The 24,185-nt window shown below is 33.4% G+C and overlaps 1 protein-coding gene across 4 annotated transcripts in view; it reads right to left on the bottom strand.

Moving 5' to 3' along the window:
- Positions 1–213: 213 nt before the first annotated feature.
- LOC129222771 (endothelin-converting enzyme homolog) overlaps positions 214–24,185 on the bottom strand; it is a 150,598-nt gene continuing 126,626 nt past the window's right edge. For 3 of the 4 annotated variants that reach the window (XM_054857301.1, XM_054857302.1, XM_054857303.1), the window contains 8 exons: positions 21,215–21,377; positions 19,660–19,711; positions 15,475–15,542; positions 14,146–14,270; positions 9,537–9,602; positions 9,275–9,447; positions 7,280–7,416; positions 214–4,360 (listed from right to left, as the gene is read on the bottom strand). In XM_054857301.1, the coding sequence (XP_054713276.1) occupies positions 7,317–7,416; positions 9,275–9,447; positions 9,537–9,602; positions 14,146–14,270; positions 15,475–15,542; positions 19,660–19,711; positions 21,215–21,377 (747 nt within the window). In that variant the 3' untranslated portion in view covers positions 214–4,360; positions 7,280–7,316. Of the gene's footprint in view, positions 4,361–7,279; positions 7,417–9,274; positions 9,448–9,536; positions 9,603–11,668; positions 12,353–14,145; positions 14,271–15,474; positions 15,543–19,659; positions 19,712–21,214; positions 21,378–24,185 lie in introns of those variants that run through there. The other variant, XM_054857304.1, reaches the window with a different exon arrangement.

Below are 24,185 nucleotides of genomic sequence, written 5' to 3'. Positions count from 1 at the left end.
AAGTAAAAGGGCTGATCAATTTTGTAGGATAAATAGTTCCATTTCTGTAACCAAGCAATAAGTATCTATAGTTGGGAAAAACCTACGCAGATCCTAATCGTAGCATTATCATGCTGCCTGGTTAGGTTTGCCCACCTAATATATAGCAACTTTAGTCTAAGTTAAATCCTACATAAACATCCACACAAGATATAAATAAAAAAGAGGACAACGAACATGTAAACATTTTATTACATTGAAATATGTACAATATAAAGCTTTTCAGACGAACAGTTACTTACATTCAATAAAATTTGTTTTGTGTTTGACTATAAAATTATTCTAATTATGATTTTTCCATTCTGCATCATATTTTTTGTACAAAAGCTTCGAATTAGAGCACATTGTCAAGATCATCATAGAGATTTGGATAAGCTCATACTGCGCATAACTAAAGAAGACGAAAGGACAGAAAAGAAAGACATGTATGGTGACTGTAAACTGCTTGTGGATGTGGTTGGTTACTTATAGTAAGTACATTCATAAAAATCCACCTATTTTCAGCTCAATTTGTTTGATACATAGATTTCTATGTTTAATTTAAATTTCCAAATGTTTCAAATAGCTGTTCTCAACCTGGGGTGGAGGGGTACACCCAAGGGAGCGTAGAACTTCAAAGGGGGTGTGAGCGTTCAAAAAAATAAAAGAAAAAATATAAGGCTCAACTTTTGTGAAGATATGTAAAACATTTTTGACAGCGTCTTTTTTCCTGTTGAGGTTTACAGTGTAGTTTTTATTCACATATATCTCTGAGAATCTGGATTTTTAGCATCACTGTACAAACACGGATTGTATGGAATTTTCAAACGTCCAAATGAGACGAATCTATCTGAATGAGAGGGAAAAGTAAAAATTTGATGCGCGTATTCCTCTGATTTGAATGAGACTCTGCTTCTGCAAAAACTGACATCGCTAAAAATAATAGATTTGTCCATTTCCGGCTGTAAAACGGATGTTTGTCTTTCCATACAATCCGTGGTCAGACAGTAGCATACAATATGTTAAGATTTCGAGCAAGGTATTGAAACTAACTTCAGATGCGCTTTTTCGGAGTCACAATGAAAAATTCGAAAGCTAATGAGGGACGAGAAGTCGCAGCCCTCCCCATGTAATTCTGCATTAGCCCTGGCTAATTGGGTGGTAACTTACTGCTAAATACCTAAGCTTTGCCTTCAATTCGCGAGTCGAACCGCACCATGCTGCGGACACTCGCTGGTGAGATAAATTCACTTGATCTACCAGTTTGTTACCACTCTCAGCTTCAATGAGCTGGAAGCAGATATCAACACACATCTGCCTCCAGCTCGGTTATTCACTATTCCTGACTGAGGAGTTCTAATAAGAACGAAAATGCAGTCTCAGGATGTGATAATTAGGCTATCTGATAAATTTCATGTGTGTGTGTGTGTATTTCATGTGCCTTACTTCAGGCTTATGGGGGGGGGGGGGCTCAAGCCCTCCCCCTTAGAAACTGGAACTTTCTTGTTTTTAGTACTTCTTTCTTTGCAAAAATGTGAAAACTTTTTCTTCTTCAGAAGTTTCTGAAGAAGTTACTAAAAAGATCACATTTTAATAACACTAATCTGCAGTAAAATCAGTGTCCATGGGGAAAATATCTGAGCCCCCCTCCCTTATAATTTTGTATATAAGTCCCCTTGGCTTATGGAGCGGTAACTTACTGCTAAGTGTGAAAGTGACAGATATTACATGACAACCGTACCTAGATCCTAAGACCTCAAATAAATATGTACTTTTTTCTTTGGTTTGATGTGTTGTAACAACAATGGTTGCGTTCGACGAAATGAACCGGTCGACTGGTGACTTACCGGTTACTAACCGCAGCGTTCTATGATCTACCGGTTAATGCACCGGTTACCTATTTATGCTGTTGATTGGTTGATTGAAGCACGTGATCATTAGCTGTCAAGTGATCAACTAACCGGTAGCTACCGATCGTGCTCGTCGAACGTAAGCAATATGTATGCACAAAATAAGTTAGTGTACTAATATCACGAACTTATCTTTACTTTCCTGTAATCAGCTTCAGTTCCTAATTGCAGTTTTCTGGTTGTACTACCTGTATTGACTACATATGTTAGTAGCAGTGGGGGGGGGGGGACCTCACATCAGTGCTCAAAGAGGGGCACACAGCTCAAAAGGTTGAGAACTCTTGATTTAAATGGTCAAAAGATAAAGTTATCGCTTTAACGTAAATTTATACCAGCATAAAAAGTTACATTAGCTTCATAAAAAGTTTTCCTTCCTCATTTGGACATCAGCTCACATCGAAGAATTTAATTAAAAGAAAAATAGTACCGAAACAAATGCTGTACTGTTAAGCAAAAATTGATAGTTTAAGTTAAGGAAGATAACTTAAACTTTACTTAACGTAAAACTTTAACAGATTTAGTGCATTAAAACAGACTTCAAACTGATATGGACAAAAATAAAAGTTTCTTTGAGATAAAATAAGAAAAATTTTATAGTTTTCTTAAAGTTTTATTTAAAAAATCAACAGAAAAGTCATAAAGAGAACTTAAATTAAAAGCGGGTGCAAAAAGATTATTGTCAGCTTACTAAGCCATTGCTGCAAATCAATCGATTTTTGTCAACTCGTATAGATACTGATATTGTTTCGTAAGTCGATTATTTTTCTTTATTTAAAATTGAATTGGTAAAATGATTCATCTTTCATAAAGAAAAACCAAAGCTACAGAGCACGGTTGAAGTAAGCTAACAGACATGTCGAAAAATAAATAGGATGAATAATATACATAAATAAATGATTTATCGCTAGTATACTACAGCACATCTGGGAACATAGCAAATGAATTAAAAACTCAAAAATTTATAGTAAGATTACGACTAACAGTTCTTTTTTAAACTTCAAGAGAATAAAACGAAATTTAGACGTATACAAAATATATTTCCAAGTGGTTAAATATATTTCATCAAGAAAAATATAAATATACTGACGCATATGTTTCTATTATATTCAGCACGATACTTATTTCTACAACAAATAATTGGCGAGATGGAGATATGCTCATTTAGTAACACGGCACCACATGTAACAAACAATACAAGAAAAAATCCAGGAAAAGACATAGAGTTGCACAGGTATGTAGCCACTAGTACACTTCACAGCAGCTGAATAACATGGCCCCAGGAAATACAGAACCTCTTTAATCCGAACGTCCAATAACCCGAATGAAATACATATGTACTGGAAATAAAATTAACTTAGCGAACTACTCAGGGACAGCGTTTGAAGTAAACGCCCTTCCATCATTGAACGTGCTACACAGATGCCTGTATTTGACTGCATTATTACAGAGCAAAGCATTTCTCTCTTTTTTGTAACACTTGTTTCTTATTTTTCTTATTTTTTATTTGTTTTAAAATATTTCAAACTGCAGAAAAAATCCAATTGCAGAGGCAAGCAGAAACAAGACTGGAGCAATTAAAACAAATTAAACTTTTAAAAAGTTCAAACCTCTGGATTTAAAATCATACAATGCCAAATTGAACATTTATCTAAATCGCGAGAATGAATGTTCGTAAAGTTTAAAATTACCGACAGAATTAAATTTAGTAAAAATATTTTCAAAACATAAATTACTTCTGAAAGCTTTATCTGGGACAGTGAGTTGGATGCAATTCACAATATTTAATCCTTACTCTTAAAAATGTCCAACACTTATAATCCAGCCGCTTTCTAGTTGTTGTGCACAGAACACTTGAAAAGCAAAAAATCCTGTAATCCGAACGACTTGATAATATGACATCCTGTAATCCGAACAATTTGATTGTCCGAACACTGCCTGGTCCCAAATAGTTCGGATTAAAGAGGTTCTAATGTACAGTATCCTCTTGAGAATGAGTATATCCGTACATAGGATTCAATGGCACGTACAGAAATAATACTTCTCTTTTGATTGGTCAAGAATGGACACATTGACTTCTTTGGCAAAGGGTCATAGTTTAAAACAACTTTCTTCTTCATCATCATCTCTCTTTGAAAATATTCCTTAATCACAAACTCTATCTCAAGTTTAAAACCTTTTAAAAAATCCTCTATATTCCAACATTTCTGTATTACATACACATAAAATCTTCTCAGCTTGAAAATTTAAAAACTGCAATAAAGAATAGAGGAGACAAAAGAGTTTTCCAGTGCAAGAAAATAAATTTGTAGGCTCTTTTTTTTTTGAGTTTGGTCAGTTACTAATTAGTTGCCAGAAGAAAAAACTTCAAACAATAATGTTTTAAATGAAACGAGAGCTTGGCAGGAAATGAAAATTGTTCTTTCTTCTTGAAGCTGCAAAAATGGAAGATTACAATTAAAATCATCGGTTTATTTGAACGACAATCATTAAAGTCATATGAAAGTAAAAATGGTTGCATTAATGATAGACAGTAGGACTGCATTTCTGAATGTTTTTAACTACAATCAAGTCTAATTCGACAAAACTATTTTGCATGATTTTTTTCTGGAAAAAAAAAAACATTTATTGCCATATTTAGAAAAATATAATAATGTAAAAATAACTGGGCAATGTACCGAAAATAAACTAAAGTGCATAAAAAATTTGCTTTGGTAAGAAACACATGAATACGATATATGAGAGATTTATCAAAGATATTTTTTGCTGATTAATGATGCCCTGCTCTTCCAGGTAGGGTTTTAAATGCCACTTGCCCACGTGAAGAGGAGGAATATATCGTCGCAACCCAGCAACAGAAGTGACACAAAAAAAAAGGGAAAACAGCATTGAAAAAAATAAAAGTTTTACGCAATACACTACTTTTAACTGATATATTCTCAAATACTACAATACCCGCAAATTATTAATGATGCTACGCTTATTGGTTAGTTTTTGCGGTCTGAAGAACAGTGTGCAGAGCTTGAAAACTTTTCTTTTGAATCATGAAACTTGAATGCTGTGTTATTGGTGAAAAAATCTAATTTGTATGGATGACCAAGTTATTCTTTCATTTTGCCTCTCCTAAAAAACGAGGGAGAGGGGGGGGGGACGTACATAGTCAGATATTTTTCAGACAACATTTTGAATAATGTAACAAAGCATTCTGTATGTTTGAGGGGATGAACGTTGTATGAAGTACCCGCCGGTCAAGAATGATGCAGTATGAAATTTGTAAATATCGTCGCGTCAGAGCAACACTAAGGCATCTAATCCCAGAAGTATCTCTAAGATATCCTACTGTTGCTCTGAATCGACGATATGATGTAGTAATATAAAACTATTTGAACACTCCCGATTATGTTTCCCTGCTCTTCTGAACAACCCTCAGAACAAACGTCTAAAATTTTTCTCCGGGGGGGAAAAAGTTAGTCGAACTTGAAAATATCATTCCCAATTCGGAATAAATTCGGTTGACACGTGTGGAAAAAGGACAAATAATAAAAACTGCTCTCTTACAGTATGTTGTTAACTTTCTAGCTATCATAATATGTCATAATTTGTGTGATTTCAAAGTCTACTAAGGTTTTCCACTTTACTCTTTTGATAAGCTGATTCAGAAATCTAAACTTTTGCCTCATTAGAAGCGAAAAACTATCTTAAAACGCTTTTCCCCACATTTTGGGCTTTCAGAAAAACTCAACAGTGGTACAGTTGCGTACACAGGGTGGCGACAGGAACTGTGAAAAAAAGTTGCCTGACTTTTCCCTGATTAAGTTCACCAAATTTCCCTGATTTACGTTACCAATGATAATGGTTTCCTTTCTTTGCTCTACTTGAAATCCATTGTATGTTTGTATTAAATGCAGTATTTTAAACGTTTTAAGTTGTGTAAAGTTGTTGAACTAAAGATATACTTTAAAAAGATGCTACTTTTTTAATAAAATGGTTTTTTAAAAAAAAGACAATTTTTTTTTTGGAAGGAAAGAAAAACCTACAAAACAGTATATTAAATTTTTATACAATGGAAAGATTATAGAAAATTTAAAAAAAAAAAAAACTTTACTTCTAGAAACCACTTAGCATAAGAATTTTAAGAAACTATTAAAATTACTCTTAAAAACATATGTGTATTTATAATAGGACTAAAAAGTAATTGAAGTAATGTAGTTATTCTTATATAACTAATTGACACATTTATGCAAAACAGATGAAAGCATTTGATATCCGTTCGTAGGGAGCTTTTCTCTAATCAAGAATATAGGTTTTAATGAATGAATACAGCATTTTAACAATAAAAAATAAAGATATTTACTTAAGTTCACAAGTTAACTCTATTTCAAATGATTTCAGTATGTAACGAAAAAAAAATCTTAGATTGCTTTTGTAACAAACAACTTTGAATGCAAGGGAAAAAAAAGGCAATTAGTTAATATCAAAATGTATAAAATAATACAACTTGGTTATAAAATTTAAAAAATACTTAAGTCTGAAGAAAAGAAAACCTTTATAATCTGCGGTGACAACAAATAGTATAACGGCAAAAAACAAAGTTTTTTTTTATTGAAAGTTCAATTTTAGTGATTAAACTAAAAACCCAAAGAAGTAATAACTTTTAAGTTTTTATAGTATTAATTCAAAAACTAAAGATTTCTTCTTGAAATCGTGATTACAGAACTTAATTACTTTGAGACAATGGAATAAAGGCAACGGAGCTAAGACATTAATCAAGGCTTCCTCTTTGCCTGTATGGTTGTTTATTTAACGTAGCATTGAAAGCGTAAAAGGAAATTTCAAGCTAAGGTAAAATAAACAACCTGACAGACACAGAAGCAATCTTAGGAAGTTCATCCTGTGGTTAATAAGCAAGATTCAATACTTTGACGTTGAGGAAAAAAGATGCACAAATATGCGACAGTGCATAATCGCACCTCATTAATTTTACTTTTTTTGAACAGATAATTGGCGGAAAATGCGTAGGGAATTGGAGTACTTAATTAAAAACATTTTTTTTTCTTCATAAAATCGATTTTCCCTGATTTTTTGTTATTTTTTCAAAATTCCCTGATATTTCCCTGATTTTTCACTGATTAATAAAGTTCCCTGACTTTTCCCTGATCTCCCTGATTTCCTTGATCTGTCGCCACCCTGGTACATCTGATCAAGTTCTACCATACCCAAGTAATCCCTTTTTTTGACTTACTGACTGCTATCGAATTCTTCTTTGATACTCGGTGTTCAAAAATGAAAGTCAGTTTAAGAGTATTAAGTAATTTTCAAGGTGATATTCACTACAATGGACCTTTTTCATTTACCTTTCAAACAAATGCTTCGTTATCACTTGGAAGTAATTCACCAAACTTCGCATTTCTTTTTAGGATTCATGGCACTTTTGGCAGGACATTTGAACTCTCGAGCGAAATCCTCTGAATTCGATAATGTTCCAATGACTCTGAAATAAACATGGAATTAATTAAAAACAATCAAAAGAGCATTCACATTTGTTCAAGAGATCAGTATAATACTTAGAGGGAGTGGGAGGCAATCAGCAGCTGCTCCTGAAACATAATCGAACGGTTGCGAGTATCCGAATGAATGAGTCTGAAAATTTGTTAAACAGGGGTGGTAGAAGCCTAAGGTAACATTTTGGGGCACATATTCCAGGAGAAAAATTCTTCAAGTCAAGTGTAAATATTCGGCTGTTTTATAACCGAATCATAAAAACAACTTGGCAAGTGTTGAGATATTTTTTTTCCTTATCAACTTTTTATCACCAATACTCTGCTTTTACGCAGGGATGTTTCCATAGGGTATACTTCAGATAAGCCGTATACTCTCAAACGTGTTTTAGACATAGTATACCTCAAGTTTCAAAAATTTTCATATTATGACATATTATGTATATGATCGCATACACATATTGTGCATAATGAATTACTTGGAGTATACCCCCAGAAAAATTGATGGGAACGTCACTGCTTTTAAGTAGCAGTATCCAATATAATACAGGGTTCAGCCAACATAGCTTTCATATTTTAAAATGCAATGAAACCCATTTTGTGAATCAGAATGTTATATATATATATATATATATGAGATTTATTTCATAGTTTTGAACATCTCATCAGGTAGGTAAGTTGCCCGCTGGTCATTAACTGAATAAGTGGATTTCCGGCGTTTTTAATGACCTTATGACTCCCACTAGCATAGCAGCTGGTACGTTAGCAATTTCTGCCAACTCTGATTTGCAGTTCTTGTAGGGTCCTATAGGACGGTTGTTATAAACACGGAAGTTCTAAAAATCCCACGAAAAATCACAAGGAGACAAATCAGGGAAATGGACTGGGCACTCCAAATCGCCTGGAAACAAGGCCCGATTAAGACAAAGTGATGCCCAGGTCTTTTAAAATTTGGTGCGCCTCTCGAAAGAAACTATGTATGCTTTCAAGGAAGAAGTTTCCAATTTCCAAAAATGGCACAAAAGAATGAAATTTAGCCTATTTTGGTGCCCACAAAATTGTGGCGTTAATCAGGCACTGCCTAGAAAGTGTTCTCTAAAAATAGCTATTGATGTTCTTGAAGAGTGAGCCATTGGAACCAAATTCCCCAACGTCAAATTTATCAAATTGTGAGAGAATATAGAATACCTTGTTTGGCGGGAAGCTTTTCAAAGTGAAGTGGTTGCTTGGTGAGCAAAAAGCTTCCCGCCAAACATGATAAACTATTTAAAAGATCTATCCATATTTCTGAGGAGTTGAAGGTGGAAGGAGGTTCTAATGGAAGTAGCTGTGATGAAAAAGGAGAAGAGGGAGGATGATAGTTTGGCAGATACTTGGCGGGCAAACTAGGTATCATAACTTTTTATGACTGAGGGGTTTTGGGTTTAGGATGCAGGTTTTCTTTTTTTGCGCGGAAAAGTTAAAGGTTTTATTGGCGGGGAAATTTTTACAACAGGGTTGTTTTTGATGAGATAAAGAAGATAGCAATAAACATTCCGATTCATAGAATGGGTTTTAATGCGTTTTGAAACAAGAAATTAATGTTGGCCTACCCTGTATTGTATATTCATAGAACTAGAGTTTTTTAGATGGTTAAAAGCGGTCAGTTGAGAACTGTTTTTGGATCCCAGAACTGATCCTTTAGAAAGTCCTTATTTTTTGAGCAAAATTATTCGCACATTATAAAATTTCGAGCATTACATTTTATAGATATAATCCGTTACGAATAACTTCAAACCAGCTGTTTTTATTTTTGTATTTTTCAGAGCATTCTGCAACAGGGTTTTAAACCAGGCAGTGAATTTAAATTACCTGAATTTGGCGGGACTGTGCGAATCATTAAGTATTTGTAAATGCATGGCCTCTGGAGTGCTCGTTGAACACCAAACTTGTGCAAAGCCAATGAAGAACAGCTGGTTATTTGTGAGCGGTACTCCAGGTAGAGGTAGTTCTACAGCATGCGTTTTTGCCCAATCTTGATAAGCCTGACAAATAAGCACAACTTTCAGTTTTTGGATATTGGGAAAAAGATTGTTCAAGAGTACGGCAAAGTAAAAGATTTTCAGTAACTTACATGAAACGCTGCTTTCAGGCCTCCATTGTCGGCAATGTTTTCGCCCAAAGTTTGCTTGCCGTTTAGCTGAAAAGAGATAATAATTATACTTTATATACAATCAAAACCCCGATTTAACGCCCCCGAATCTCATTTTCCCCGCATTTAACGTTTTTTTTAAATCGAATCCCTTCATCAATTTTGCTGCTATACATATATCGCCAGTATTTAACGTTTTTCCTATTTTACGTCTTTTAACCCAGTACCATGAGAAACGTAAAATCAGGGTTTCACTGCATATACACAACTATCAACATTGAAAGCTGAAAATTCGAGAGACTTATGCGTAAAATTCGGTGGACTTTGCATGAATGAATATTACGCCCAAGAATTTGGGTGTGAAATGGATTTTTAAATCATAAGTGGGGATCTCTTAAATAAGGCTTGTACCGTACAGGATTGGAAATCCGATAGGATCGGAAATACGGAAATTTCGATTACTATTATTGTTCGAAGTTAAAAAAAACTAACTAGCTGACCCATGTGAAGCAATCACACACAATAGAAGGAATTCATAAGCCCATTTTTAAAGTAAATGTTTGAATAAAAGCAAAAGTGTGACTTATTCGGTTATTTTTCGCCAAAAACGGTGAAAATCTTTAAAACAATGTTTCACTTTTGAAGTTTGATGAAGTATATTTAGGAAGTTATGACGTACCCACATAAAACACAATTGAGAAATAATAAATACGATGCTGCGATTTACCATGTTCAACCTTTTTTTTCTCTGATTTCAATGCAACAACACAACTGTGGTTTAGAATCCTGCCTCCAATGATTTAAAGGTTCTGTTGTTATGAATGGGATTGTTGTTATGAGTTACGTTGAGGGAAATTTAAATCAGAATTCAGCTGGGGAAAATTAGTTATTTAAGAACTACATCTTCTGGCCTATGGGAGGATCGATCCCATGAGCCATGACCTTCACGTTATCAACAGGGAGCTATTACCAACTGAGTTAATGGGTATCCATATCCCGATGCCATACACTAAAATAAAGCAATGCGTAATAAAGAAACAAAATGGTAAATTGAAATCAATTCTTTTACGGAGTTGAAATATTTTTCAACAGTTATACTGCGATAACCATGTTGAAATTAATGTCTTGTTTCCTGATTTTGACAACAAGAGAACTACAGCTCAGAATACTGTAATAAGTTTAGATTATATGTATCCATAGAAATTTGGATTAGAATTTTGTTGAAGGATATAAGTCATTAAATCGTTATTTATTCAGCCCATGGGGATTCGAGCTCACCACCTTCGCATTATTAGCCCGACTAGTGATTGCAATACCGGTATACCGAATACAGGTATTTCGAGCAATTTTGCTATCTCGTAATGCCAGTATTTGCTGAGGTAAAATACCGTTATTTTCGGTATTAAATGAAATTAATAAATCGTCCCAATTAAAGAATTTTCAATTTAACGTATTAAATATCAACTTATATTTTAAAGGTACATTTCTTTTTCCATGATACAGAACCAAAATCAATCTATTAATGTAAAAATTTGGCTTCAAAAGCACGGACTAATAGAATATCATTGAACAAAAGTAGTGGAAAGATTGCAAAGTGATATTGTTATCAATAGTTGGTGGGATGAATTGCACTTTCGTGTGCTTTTGTACACCATGTTTTTATCTTTTACATTTCCCTGATCACTCACTTTTCCTTTTGTGAAATTTAATTTCGAGTCTAATTTTTTCAATGCATTTGTACGATAAACAATTTATTCCAATCATCAAATGCAGTAATACTTTATGACTTTTTTTCTTAAATAGCCTATTTGTCTCAACTGTAGGGTAGACCGGGGCACGTTTACGGGGATTTTTTTCAATAAATTTTCTAATTTTTATGTTTTAACCTAGGAAATTTTAAATATTGTGGTTTTATGAAGCAGTTAATGAAGTCGAAATTTGTGTACTCAGTTGTTACTCAGCTTGTGTTTTTAACCGTAAAATATTTTTTTTAAGTCCAAATCGGTTGCATAAACTTGCCTCGAACACGGAGCAAGTTTACGCATCGAGTGTGGCACGTTTACGTATGTTAAAAAGATAACAAGGAGTCAGTGAAATAGATATTTGACCAAATTTAAATGTTTTATTTCTATTAAAACACTATAATAAATATATAATTAAGCAACATTTTATTGGCTAAACTAAAATCACAGGGCTTACTGCTAATTTAAAACAAACTATTCAGTCATCTTCTTCATCAGTGTTAGATTTCACTAACAAAATTAAAGTATTTCTTTTCGCATACTTGTCATGAGACTGCGTTTTGACATCTAAGACATTGAGCCCTGTCTTGTCCATTTTTCGATTGGTTGTGTGCTTTTAAACAATAGATGCGAGCACAATTTTCTACTTTGTAAACAGAAACTAATTTCCTTTTTACAGGGCGTACTAACATTTTCCCTGTCGAAAGGTTTTGGTTTCAGACTTTTTTCTTTGATGTCTTCTATTTCTGCTTCAATAGAAAGTTGAAAATTTTAAAGTCATTTCTCTTTTTTTGTTTTGTTTTCCTCATTATGTTTTTTGAGTTCAAGTTTCTAACTGCTCTTGTCTTAGGGTTTCTTTAATCAGAGTATGTATTAAAATTGTGAGCATCCTCTTTTTTTTCCTCTCCTGGTTCCTAAGCTTTGGTCCAACTTTTTCAAATGGTCTCAGTTTGAGTAGTCCAGATGTGACGATGTGGAAGGCCTACTAAGAGAAATACTTGGGTTATCGATATCTATCGTGGTTCTGTTAGTGTTTTGAACGTAATGTCTTCCCACCTTTGAAATAAAGAAAATGTATTACAGGCCGAATAGTGTATAAAGTTAAAACTGAACAGGCATGAAGACAACACTATATGATTGTAATTTGCTATAAGATACGAATCTGAAACTTAATTAAAAGTGAATGTTGATTTTCAAAACTAAATAATTTGAAAATACTAAAGGTTTAAAATAGTACAGAGCGAAAAAAGCGTCCGAGGTCCGTAGTAAGACACACAGTAAGAACGTGCGTAAATGTGCCCCGATGAAAATGCGTAAACGTGCCCGTCGGCAAGTTTGGATTTATTTTTAACATGCCACAAAATTTAATAACTTTTCTGTCCATAAAAATACAATTCTCAAAAAATTAAAAATCCTGCAAATTTTTATATATTTATTTGTTATTTAACTAAGTATTATTTAGTCACAATAAGCTTCAAAACGTTCAACGCAAAGTTTACTCACCTTAGTGGAAAACAGATTTTCCCATCCGCATGCAAAACAGAAACTCGACTGATGCTCAAAAACTTGTGAGAATATTTGCTAGGGAGCAGCTTCAATCTGGTATAACTGTTGGCTCTCCAGTTATAACTCGTTTTGGAAAAAGGGCACTGCGTAAACATGCCCCGATCTAACTTACTCAATTAAATAGTAATTTGTTAGCACTAGTATTGGTTTGTTGTCCTGTCTCGCTATTTGGTTTAATACTTGGCAAGATAATGATTTCAAACCTAAGGGTTAACTAAAAGCAAACACAAAACTTCTCCTGCTCAAGAGAAAATGATGTGAATATTGGAAAAGTATCGTCTCTCGCAAAGAAATTACAATTAGATTTAAATGGAAAAAAAAAGATAATAATAATACACACAATAAAAAGTAACACACACACACACAAAAGGGTTTATCATAAAATAACATGCAACAGACCGAATTATTTGAAGACAAAATACTTCTAGATAATTAGAAAAGGTGTATCACGCATTGTTAACACTACCCCCGACAAGAATGAATTCAGAAAGAGTATTTTCCGCTGTAGGAAAGTTGAGCACTAAAATGAGTTTCAGGCTTAGAGATAATTCGATAGACGCATTATGTTTTTACTAGCATTGATTTTTTTATCATGACATTTGTACCTTCACTTTGTATTTGGTCACATTACGTTTTCGTAAACAATACAAATTTTGCACAAAATTATGAAATGTGTGCAACAAAACAATATGTTTTCAAGCATTTTTGAGAAATTTCAAATACCAGTGTTAATACTGGTATTCTGGTATTACGTTTTAAAAATACCGAATACCGGTATTGATTTTTCGGCCCGGTATTGCAATCCCTAAGCCCGACGCTCTAAGCAGTTGAGCCAGTGGCTCTCCGTTTGGGGATGCTATGTATTGAAGCAATGCGTAATGAAAAACTGAATAAATCAGTTTTGTTTTGACAAAACAACCGAAATGAGAATTGCCTCTTTGTTTTTCCTCGAAAGCGGTAAAAAAAGATCTTTAAAATGGTACCTCATTTATGAAGGCACATTCAATATCATAAGAAATTTTATCACATTTTGCATGGTGTTCGGAAAAATTTAGAAGCATTCCAATATTAAGTTTAACTTTTAAACTCATAATCTTCGATGCAAAAATTCCTTTCAGCATCAAACTTGCTTTTGTAACGCAATTACATTATCGTTTAAGAAGTTCTAAGCCTGAAGTTTCACGATAAAGAATTGTGCACCTGTGATTTTTGCTGATGCATACGTCGATCAGTAGCAAACTAACATCAATTAAATTAACTTCAATATATGATTATAAACCTACATTTTCTGTATTGATCTCAAATGAAGAGTATTGGTCAACAAAACATTGGGCTCTTTCCCGGAAACTTTCGATAGTCGAATTTTTCCACCACTGATGAAGATTGCCGAATCTGTCGTATTCTCTACCTGGAAAAAAAAAAAAAAAACATGTTATTATATAAAATGAACGTATAGAGAAAACTTTTTGGTTTAATTCGAAAACAAATAATTTTTTACTTCAGGAGTTAAAGTATTTAAAATATTACCATACATTTGAAGAAAAAAAAAAACTGCAGCGCAGTACATTTTTCAATCGAAAACGAAAAAATATTTTTAAAATTTCATATTCTTTTATTATCCTAGTCATTCCATTCATGAACTTGCTGTATCATTTATTATTCACGTCAGTTGCATTCCCCCCCCCCATCGCCCTTGCTGATTAGAACTCTAGCAAACGATTTTTAAAAAAATGCACTGAAATTTAATTAACAATTTTAGCTTTTGCTTAAAATTGGAATGAAAAAATTCGAATTTTGGGAAAAACGCTTCGAGTTGCATCAAATTAGGAAGTAACCTTTGAACTTCCTCCTTCTTAAAGCCTGGATTACATGCATAAAAAAAAATCATCAAAATATTTACTAAAAATATGATCTAAAAATTAAAAGAATGTGCACTATTTTTTTTATTCATGCAAATAAAAGTTTTTGCAGCTGACCAAAAATACGAAACGCTTTTCTATACGTACTGTCATTTTTTAATATTTCTGGAGATAAATGCCAATTTTTGGTGATAAAATGCACAAGAAATAGCATGCACATTAATAGTATATATAAAAAATATATATAAAAACCCGAGAAAAACGAACAGGTAGCCCGACTTTTTGTCCTTTACGAAGAACAAAGTAGTTTTGGTTTTGTGATCGTTATTTTATGATGAAAAGAAAATCTAAAACTGAATGAAAAACGCAGTAATAAGCTGTTATTTTAAAAAATTGCAGTTTTTATGCAGTTATTTACACTAACACCAAAAGAAGCAAAAAGATGCAATTGCATTTGCTCATACGCATTTACATATAATCCGTGCTCGACTCATTATTAATAAAAGAAGAAAAAAGAAATCAGAAACAGGGGCAAAATAAAACTCATTTTTCCTTCTTTAATACAGCCACATATTTAAGCTTTTTTTTCCACTCTGAACCTAATAATACTAGTTTAAAGAGTTAGAGAGAGTAGTTTAGAGAAAGTACAATTCCTAACTAGTTCAGTTATAATGAAATTAAAATGTCTTTTTTTTTTCTAAAAATGTGGAATTATCTTTTAATTTTTATGCTCAGAAAAAAATATACTTTTACCTTGGTCATCAAATGCATGAGTTAATTCATGGCCCATGACGACACCCATAGCTCCGAAGTTAAGTGACCTACATAAAAAAGAAAGACACTAATTGAAACCTAATTATCTACGGTAATTCATTTTAAATTTCATACGTAAACTAGTAAGTCTAACTTGTGTGTAAGTTTGAAAAAAAATTTAACGTATATCATAAAACAAAGATGCCGTTTAAAATTGTTTTTTGAATTAGTGAAGAAAATAATAACAACTAAAAGTCAGTTTGAATTACGGATCTTCAATTTTTTTCACTCAAGGGCCACAATGTACATTTTTGGAGGTGATGTGGACAACACTCGAACAATATTTCAGTTCAGATGATTTAGTTAGCGTTCCCACTAGGGTGGTTCAAAAATACACGTACAAAAAAAAGTTTCTCCTAGATACCGGGACACCCCTCTATATTTTTAGACTTGTGGATAGCAATATACTGGAAGAATTTTAGCGTCCTATTTCAACTGAAAGAGGGTGCTCAACCCCCTCCTCCAAACTTCAATAGTATGGGCAGGGGGTTATAAAAATACTTCGAACTGAAAAAACAATGTTACATATTATACAATACACTAGAACTAGAAATATGTATGTATATGGCAATAAAACAATTACATATTTACAAAAAAAACAACTGGAGAAATTAAACATTTCTCTTCTCAATTTGTGCATTTTCTATGATACGGCTAATCACCTAGACGATAGGAAATCACACAGCAATACATGGTCGGAAACGCTTTCCTGTCTCAATAGTGACGGCACAAAGTACAAGAAAGACAAGACAAATAAGAGGAGAACACATGTTTATTATTTTTAATATTGAAAAAAAGCTGGTACATTTTTGTCTGGTGTACACGATACATGACGTTACGTAAACCAAAGCATCAGATGACGGTGCATGCGCACAAGCGGTTTTTGTTGCCGCGCTCGCTTTGACGTTCTATTTTCAATGCGTCGGAGATGTGAGGCATGCATCACGGCCCGAGGTCGTAATTTCGAACACCTACTTTGATGACGATCGTTGGGTCCTTTATGTTCTTTTTCTTAGTTTTCTGCTGTACTAAGGACAATAAACATGTTTTCTTCTCTTATTCATGTCTTGTCTTTTTGGTGATTTGTGCCGTCACTACCGTGCCAGGAAAGCGTTTCTGACCATGCATTGCTATGTGATTTCCCATCTTCTAGGTGTACTCTATCTGCCCTGAAAGTCTGTAAACGCTGTACTGATACACCCTGTAAACAAATTTTATTTTAACTAAGGCCCGCCCCCCAGCTCATTAGCTTCCTTTGTGTGTTCAGTTTTAATGTATTTAAGGGGGGAAAAATTTTAAAACTGGGGTTAAACCATGAAAAATTTTGCGTGACATATTATATGTAACTGTACGCATATGAATATGATACATCTAACTTTATAATTGAAAGCGAAAAATAGCACTTATTAATTGGTTTGCTTATTTTCTAAATTAATGCATTTTTCCAAAAACATAGCACATTATGAATTGAAATATATGAAATATATGTGCGGATGTCCGTGTTTTGCAGTAATTTGTTAACAGACAAAGTTTTTGTAATTAATTTAAGCAAGACTTTCGAAATGAGCTAAGTCCACGCCCATACGCAGTCGCTGTGGCAAATTTATGATATCCACGATTTGACGTAGAGTACAGTTGCATACATTCTGACACATTTAAATTTAAAATATTTAAATACTTCTTTTTTAATTGCTTGGTCATAACATACGTTATATTGTCTTTTTAGTGAACTTTCAAACAAAACTAGGTATTAAACGAGACAAAGAGTTCCATCAAAAGAAAGATAAATCACCCAACAATTAAAATTATCCCATAAAACGTAAAATAATCCCCGATTTAAAAAAAGGAGTCATTAAAAAATAATAACTGAAAAGCTAGATTAATATAGCTCGCAAATTGTAAAACATTAAAAAAAAAAAAAAAAAAAAAAAAAAAAAAAAAAAAAAAAAACTTCATGAAAATGTTAATAATCCGTCAAATAAAGAAGCTGTAATAGAATTTGGAAAAATTTTGAAGTTGGAAAATACTTGAAAATAATATAATTTAAAATGTAGTATTTTATTATCCAAGCAGTTTTCTTTGCAACAGAAAGGATACAAGGATTGCAATAAAATTTAAACGACCCAATTCTCACCAAACGAACATAGAATCTTACTGGTCAGAAAATAACACATCGTAAAATTAAGCTTGCTATTATTGTTCCTTAAAAACACAAAACAACGTTGTTTCAATTAAATATTTATGACTTGAAATTCTCAATTCTAAAAATACAGACAAAGTAATAATATCAATGCAAAAAGATGTGATATCTCAGCATACAACCCTGTTGTAAAAATTTCCCCGCCAAGAAAACCATTAACTTTTCCGCACAAAAAAGAAAACCTTTATCCTAAACCAAAAAATCCTCAGCCTTAAAAAGTCATGCTATTTAGTTGCCCGCCAAGTACCTGCCAAACTATCATCCTTCCTATTCTCCTCTTTCATTACACCTACTTCTGTTAGAACCTTCTCCTACCTTCATCGATTCCAAGTCACAACTGACTACAACTGTATTTATGTCGAGGACTGCATACTAAGTACCTTGCCTCCATTATTTTTTATACCGATGGATGGCAGCACCATCACCAGATCGAACAGTTAATGAGAATTTAGAACTAGACCAGGAGCTAATAGCTACCTGGTGCTAGCACCCCCAGAGGTATCGTTTCACTTGGAGGACATTGAGACCACGAGCATATTTAACGTCATCCAGTCCCCTTTAATGACGACGGTGGATCTTCGACCATCGAGGTTCGAACTCAGGACCCTCCAGCCCCGAATCCGACACTCTACCGATCGGGCTACCACAGCCCCCTCCTACCTTCAACTCCTCAGAAATATAGATAGATCCTTTAAATTGTTTATCTAGTTTGGTGGGAAGCTTCCCGCCTCTCGGAAGAATCCCACCGCTCCGCTCGTTTAATTATGAACACCTTGAATAAGGTTTTAACTAACACACACTACTGACTACTGGCCAAAAGTATTGCAAGTTTTGCAAATATTTTATTTTTTTGAGATAAGCCGCCAAAAATAGTATTTTTGATAATAAACATTTTTTTTTTAGCCCAAATGTAGAAAATAAGTTTAAGGAAACAATAAGTGATGCTTGGAACCATGAAATAACGAAAGAAGTTTTGCAAAACTTCGTGGAATCCATGCCTAAAAGAGCGGCTTTTGTAATTCAACAAGATGCGGTACATTTACGGGGCGATTTTTTTTTGGGGGGGGGGGGGGGAGGAGTATCATACTTGCATTTATTTTTATATTCTAAGAAGAAATTCTAATTGATAAAGAGCTGTGGAATGTTGTTTGTGTGAAAGATAAAGGAACACTAAAAAAATTCCGAAACGTTACTGAGTATTTCCGTGTACCGTTTCCGGATTTCAATTTTTTTATCCACTGCCTGGAAGAATCGAGTATCATTGTCAAAAGGTTTCCTGAATGGCTACAAGTTGCACGAATGAAGACTTCTCACTGTTGTGAAAAGTATTTTTAGCATCCAGTTTGAAGATTAACCGAGCGTATTTATAAAATGTCACGGCCTCAGCCCGTTTACGGCCCGTCCAGACTGACAAAGCTCCTTAAGGGAGCGAAGAAGTCCATGGATTACGTAGCTTTGCAAGTAATTGCAGGCGAGTAAAATTCTTGTTACTTGCAATTCTGTCTTAGCTTTAGCCATGTTTGCAATACTTCTTTTGGAACTTCCTTGATAAGTCAGGAAGGTATCAAGCGATATTATACCTACCAAAGTTTTCTCTAAAGTTCCAGAGACACATTCGTGTCTCTGGAACTTGCTTTAAACGGGAAGATTTCTGAAATTCTACGAAAGGTTTCCAGGATAAATCCAGGAAGTTTACGGAATTTCAGCGGAAAACGTTCATGGTTTTGGCAAGATATGTTACTGGTAGAAATTGGGCACACCAGCTGCCCATTATCTTGCAGGAACGTTTTGAATCATTTTTACAGTGAAGACTCCGTATCATGTGCTACCAACACGAAAATTTGCAAGGAATAATTGGAAAAAATCTTGCGAGAACAATGAAATGAAGTATAGTATTGGTTTTTAGATATTAACAATGAACTTACTTCGGGTAGTTAGGATCATAAAAAGGTGCTTGTAAAATTCCAGCAGGAAACACTGAAATGAAAAAATGGTCGAACAATTGTGCTTTCAATTTCACGTTTATTACATCAAATCCTCAATATGTATATATATATATATATATATATATATAATTCTACTAACACTTATAACTTTCCCCTTTCAATGAGCTCCAAAAGAAGAAATATACACTTTCAAGCTTATTCAAAGTAACATGAACAAAATACATCGATAGATTTAGAAATTGAAGCATCCGTTAATTAACCGTCTCTTTTAAAAAAAAAAAATCTTTTTTTTTCCTTTTTTTTAAAAATATTTTTATTTTAGAAGTGGGGGAAGCTTAATACCCTTGTCTCCTCTGGGCCCATGTATAGTGACTAGACACACCACGATTAGAAGAGCCATTGATTTTCTTAGCTGTCGTCGTTTAAGCTAGAATACGTTACAATCGATACAAATACTGTTAACACGAAGGGTCTTCTGAAGAGGCCTAATTTGGTGTTGGAGATCGCGAAGTCGAACGAATTCATGTATCTGATCTGATTTCGATCAGAAGGTCTAGTAAGAAAAAGACTACAGTAGAACCTCTCAATAAAGGACACTAAGGGGACCAGGTATTTTGTCCTTTAAATAGAGGTGTCCCTCATTCGGAGGTATTTGAGTTGATGCACGCTGTGCACTTAGTAGTATAGTATTACAATAAACATTAACTATTAAACTTAAGATTAAATACTGAAAATGTCTTATCATGTTAAATGCTGCAGGCAATTTGCATATTCTGCTGACGTGATCCTGTTGCAGTGTGATGTGTTTATGTCAAACCTATGTCAATTAATTTTTAGAGAAAAACTGAAACTTGCATTCCAGTAAATTCACTATTTCTTATGTGCTTATACATTATTTCTTGCTTTTTTTTTGAGACTGTCCCTTAATTAGAGGTAAATACATGGAAGTCCCTATTCAAAGGGACTGAGACCAGAAAAAATGTCCCTTAAATAGAGGTGTCCCTTATTCGGAGGTGTCCTTTAATGGAGGTTCTACTGTATTATAAACTGCAAAACATTTATTTCGTTAATCAATTTCGCAACGTGTAGAAAAACATAATTTGCAGATTATGATATTTATACGTGTTAAAAGTTTTTTTTCTTTTTGCAGGCCTAATGAGATTCCCCGATATAGCATCCATTCTTTCATGTAGCACCCCAGATGCCGTTGCCATGAGTTTTGAAGCCCATTTTCTTCACTAGAAGGAGGCACCTGAGCTCTATTCGATGCGAAACTGTACTAGGAGTTAAGTTTTGCCAAGAGAATTCCAAGCCATACGAATACTCGAGGGATCTTTTACATGGCTCACAATCATACGACATGGACGCAGTCCATTTCTGGCATTTTAAAACTCCACCGACAGGAGCCAGGTTCTAACCTGCGCCTTCGGGCGTAAGAGACCAGCATCTAACCACTACACCCCTCTATCGGCGTATTAAAAGACTAAAATATAATTAACATCAGTTTATAACAGAAAATTAGATGCATTCTTACCGATCTGGTTTTTTGTTGGTGTATAATATGCGTTTACCGTGGGAGGAGTCATTTTCCACTCGCTGCGATTGCTCGGTTTGTCTAGCTTTTTCATGTTTATTAAAAGAGAGTACTGGTCCACTTTTATGTTGTTTTGAAAGTATGTGTCTTCAGAAAACTCCAGCTGCAAAATAAATATTCGCATTAGGGATCGGTATTGAAAATTACTGCTAGAAACTCAAGCATTACTTATACACAGCATGTTTAGCAGGCTCGGGAAATGTTGATTCTTTGAAAATCAATTTATGTGCCGTTTGATATCGCGATATATAGTGACAAATCGGTTAAAAACTGACTTCACTTTTAGAACAGGGAACCTGTTATTACTATTCGTATTGTTACTATTGCAATCAGCAAAATAAGACCTCTACTTAAATGCCCTCCAATTTGATAAATATTGGTAGAATCGAAGAGTTAAAAAACCACCTTTGACACACGTGCTAAATAGGAATTTCTCGAGCTTTTTTATTTTTTTTCAGTTTAAGTAGCAGCCTCAGAAAGCAAATGTAAAAAAGCTTATTTTTCATCAATGGAAATTTTTAAAAAATAGTTAAAAAATCTCTCATCAACTAATTGAAAAAACAAAAGAAAATTCATCCTGGTGTTAAAATCGGGATAAACAACATGGATTATTAAATAATTTAAATACATAAAGTTTAAGAAAAACTAAGTTATTTTTATGCTGCAGTAAAAAATAAAATAATTAGGTAGCAAAAAAGATGATTCAAAGGTCACACACACACACACACACACACACACACACACAAAAAAAAAAAAAAAACACATGATTTTGGAATGCTTTTACCGATTATTTTCTCTCAAAGAACTTTTAAATACAAAGGGAAGTCATATACAGGCGTTCCTCGTATAACACGTTAACTTCGGTGTAGTATCGAAACCGTATTATACGGACTTTTTTTAAAAATAACATTTTAACTTATTTTTTACACTAATTAATCATGTACATAGTAAAAATCATGTCAATATGTACCGTGTTATATGAGACTTAGAAATAATATCAATCAAGAGATGTGTACCGTGTTATATCGAAACCAAGTTTCATAAGAACAAAGTAAAAACTTATTAGAGTTTTCGAACATTAACAAAATGCATTACACAAAAATGAAATTCCATCTTTTTAACACGCTTTTATTAGCTTCACCTGTATGTATGTATGTATGTATCTTGTAACGGAATCTTGCAGCTCAAATTTGACCCACTTCCTGCGATCGGATTCTTTTGAAATTTGCCACGCGACCTCAGACCCGATGACAATGCAATATTCTATAATCAAATTAATTAATTAACTCTTTTAATTGTTAGTTTCCTCCAATTTTAATCAATATTTTGGCACAAATCCAACAATGTGAAAAGGGAAAATTTTTTAAAAATTGTTACGGCTTCTTCCTTTTACGTACAATGTTCTGCTTAATAGTTTTTCTGTTTATCGTCTGCGGTTCATATTTCTTTTTATGTATGGCAACAGCGAAGAATTGTAACGGAACAGGAGGGAGTTTGTGAATAACAACGTGGTAGTTGAATATTTTTTCTCGCTACGTCGGCGGAGAACTGTAATATGTTATATTCAATAAAATATCTTCCTTTGTTTAAATACGTTTTGGAATTAGTTAATGAAGTTTAGAATTATTGATTTATGAGATTTTCTGAGTGAATTGGAAGAACATAAAATATTGGAGGCACCCGGCGAGATAAGTACTTTATACTGAGATAAGTGCTTTATACTAAGATAAGTGCTTTATTCTAAAATTCTTTATTCTATGTATAAAATCTGTTAAGAAGATAATTGGACGTCTTGAGAAGATTTAAAGCTGATATTTTATTTACTTGTATTTATTGCATAAGATCATTTTACGATGTTTCATGAAAATATTATTATTTGAAGTATTAATTTGATTTGTAGAATATTTTATGGTTAATATTTTGATGAGTTCTTATTGAGGATTACACTTAATTTTTTGGAACTGATGCTGATTTGATATTGGTTTATGCGAGATGTATAAATTTATTTGAATTAAGAATTTGGACTTTAATTCGATTACTTTCCATTTAGTATTATGGAAGGGGCAGATAGAACTCAAATAATAGCTTCTAGAGGAAGAATTAAAGCTTCTGTAACAAGACTTGAGAATACATTTAATGATATAAATACGAAAAATGAAGTTTTGATACGTATTCAAAGGTTAGATACTTTATTTACGGAATTTGAAAAACTTGATGTATTATTAGATGATAAAGATTCTGAAATAGCAGAATTTGAGGAAAAATATTTTAGATTAAAAGCTCAGTATCAAAATAAAATCGAAAGCTTTCATGTTCCGTCTCAGATAAGAGAAGTACAAATTAATGGTGGTGGTTCTACTGTAATGCAAAATGCGGAGACAAATTTAAGTAATTTCCGATTGTCAAAGCTAAATATTACGCCTTTCTCTGGCAATTTTAATGATTGGATAAATTTTAAAGATCTTTATCTTGTAACAGTTCATAATCAAGATTCATTATCTAATGTACAAAAGTTTCAATATTTGAAAGGGTTGCTCACCGATGAGCCAGCGTCTTTAATTAAGCATATTCCCTTATCTAACGCTTCATATTTGGAAGCATGGGAAAAGCTATTGGATAGGTATGATAAAAAGAAGAAAATTGTACAGTCTTTGATAGGAACATTTTTAGAACAGAAAGGTATCTCACAGGCGAATGATACAAATTTAAAGAACTTTATGGATGCAAGTGATGAAATTATTAGAGGATTGAAAGCTCTTGGTGAGGAAGCATCTAGTAGAGATCCTTGGTTAATTTATTCAATGCTTCAAAAACTTGATACAGAAAGTAGAAGGCTTTGGTCTTCTGAGACTGCTAACGTAGACTTTCCTTCTTTGAAATCATTTTTTGATTTCTTGAAAACAAGGTGTTC

This window comes from Uloborus diversus, chromosome 5 (genome assembly GCF_026930045.1).
Source record: "Uloborus diversus isolate 005 chromosome 5, Udiv.v.3.1, whole genome shotgun sequence".
NCBI classification, from domain to species: Eukaryota; Metazoa; Arthropoda; class Arachnida; order Araneae; family Uloboridae; genus Uloborus; species Uloborus diversus.
Note: the sequence above shows the minus strand (reverse complement) of the source record. Positions and strands in the feature narration are given on the sequence as shown.